Source organism: Salvelinus sp. IW2-2015, linkage group LG36, assembly GCF_002910315.2.
Source record: "Salvelinus sp. IW2-2015 linkage group LG36, ASM291031v2, whole genome shotgun sequence".
Classification (NCBI taxonomy): domain Eukaryota; kingdom Metazoa; phylum Chordata; class Actinopteri; order Salmoniformes; family Salmonidae; genus Salvelinus; species Salvelinus sp. IW2-2015.
In genome coordinates, this window is record NC_036875.1 from 5,504,288 (window position 1) to 5,506,434 (window position 2,147).

Genomic DNA, 2,147 nt, shown 5'->3' on the forward strand with positions numbered 1-2,147 from the left:
AGAGAGAGTATACGCCTATTATTGTTAATGTAATTCTACTGTGTTCACTTTTTATTTACTCTTTTTTATGATAAATATTCCTAGCTCTCTTCGAATCCCTTTGGTTAAGGGCTTGTAGTTAGCATTCAACGGCGCATGTGAACAATGACATTAATTCGATTTTAGACTAGCTAACGTTTAGCCCAGCAAATCGAATTCGTAACATCACACATTTAGCAAATTCTTAAACATTGTATGAATTGCATTATGTAACTCTGTACAAATTGCACTTCGTAACATATCATATAAATTTGATTCGTAACATATCATACTAATTGGTCATCTTGGATTTACGTTGTACTATGTATTGCGAGTCTGCCCTAAGTCGCAGCTTGCTTTTTTGTTTACAGATATTGTGAAGCACCTTCCATGTGTATTCACTTACTACGCATATTAGCGCTACAGAAAACATTATTATTCAGGAAGAGACCTAGCCTTTAATTGATGAAGAGAACTGTATTAAATTGGTGTTTCCCAACACACACACACACACACACACACACACACACACACACACACACACACACTGACCTGTGTGCGTCCTCCGGTGTGCTTTTAGATGGGAGCTCTTGGTGTAGACCTTATTGCAGCCCTCAAAGTCACACCTGTGGATGCGTCTCTTCTTGGAGTCGGGCGACTCTGACCTCCGTGGGCGGCGTATGCTCTCAATACTGAATGGTGACATGGAACTGCAACAAGAGAGAAAATGGTGGATCATTAGAGGAGCATCTTCACTATCTTTCATTTACATTACTAATTTTGATATTAGCTGTAAGGCAATGATCCAAAACCCAACATGACATTTTACTGTGTATGCCTTGACTACTGTAATTCTATCAGAAGTGCCATTATATTAATTGAGGCAAGTAGATTTCTGATAATGCATATAGGAGTATCTATTCAACATATGGTGGAGAATGTAGACTGAAAAACAAACAATCTTTTGAAGTATCTTTTGAAGTATCGGGTAACTTTCCCTCCCCTTGGATACACATGTACATTTATCCTTCAAAACAATTATAGCACTTGCATGTAATGTTCGTCACATTTCACCCAATGTCAGTGCTATCCGGGATCCTTGGATGTCCCTACCCTAAACTTTAACCTTAACCACTACCCTTACCCTAACTATAACCACAACCCTTATCTAACCCTAACAGTAACCCTTCCCTTAACCATTTTACATGTCAACTTCAATGGGTAGGGACATCCAAGACCGGATAGCACATACCTTTCAGCAAGCTCCAAATTCTTGAGCCTCAAAGAAATACTGAAAAGATCAAACTATATCTATCACCTGTTATGAACATGTCAGTCAATCAGAATATTAGTTAAACATTCAATGGCTTTAGAAACCCCCACCAACTCCACTGGGCACAGCGTTGGATGTGGGAACAACGTTGATTCAACCAGTGGCGCTCCAGTGGGAGAACGCACAGGAAACTGAATGAGGTAAACGTTATTTGGACCATTCCTACCAGGTTTATCAATCATCTGAAGACAGTTTCAATTTATTTGATTCATGCAGTTCAATAAACATAACTGCTGTGTGTCTAACCATTACATTTCCATTACATTTCCTGTCAAAATAGTATCAAGTACATGGAGAAATTTATCACAATAAACCACTCTAATAGAGTATGGTGTGTGTCTGTGTTGGGAAAATGCAACATATGGACATGTGCCATCAGGCAATATGTGCTTCCCGGTATGAGCAGTGGTAGCAGGTCCGCTTAGCTCACATGCTAAACCAAACTAACACAATGCTAACAGGCATGTTGCACACACATGCGTGCCTTACACACCGCACACGACACACACAACACCACAACACACACACACCACACACACACACACACACACACACACACCACACACACACACACACCACACACAGCTAAATAGCTACCCGACTATCTGCAGTGACCTTTGGGCCTCATCACATGCAGTACCGCTGCTGACTGTTATAGTTTATTATTTGACTAGTTACTTACTCATACCTACAGCAGATCAAAAGTTTCAACACACCTACCATTCAAGGGTTTTTCCTATTCCTATACAACACGTTAGAATAATAATGAAGACATCAAAACTATAAAAACAATATT

General features: G+C 39.7%; 1 protein-coding gene across 2 annotated transcripts in view; it reads right to left on the bottom strand.

Moving 5' to 3' along the window:
• Positions 1 to 2,147, bottom strand: part of LOC111959440 (Krueppel-like factor 12) — a 187,176-nt gene that overhangs the window by 16,013 nt on the left and 169,016 nt on the right. For both annotated transcript variants that reach the window (XM_023980986.2, XM_070437678.1), the window contains exon 5: positions 571 to 728. In XM_023980986.2, coding sequence (XP_023836754.1) covers positions 571 to 728 — 158 coding nt within the window. The remainder of the gene's footprint in view (positions 1 to 570; positions 729 to 2,147) is intronic.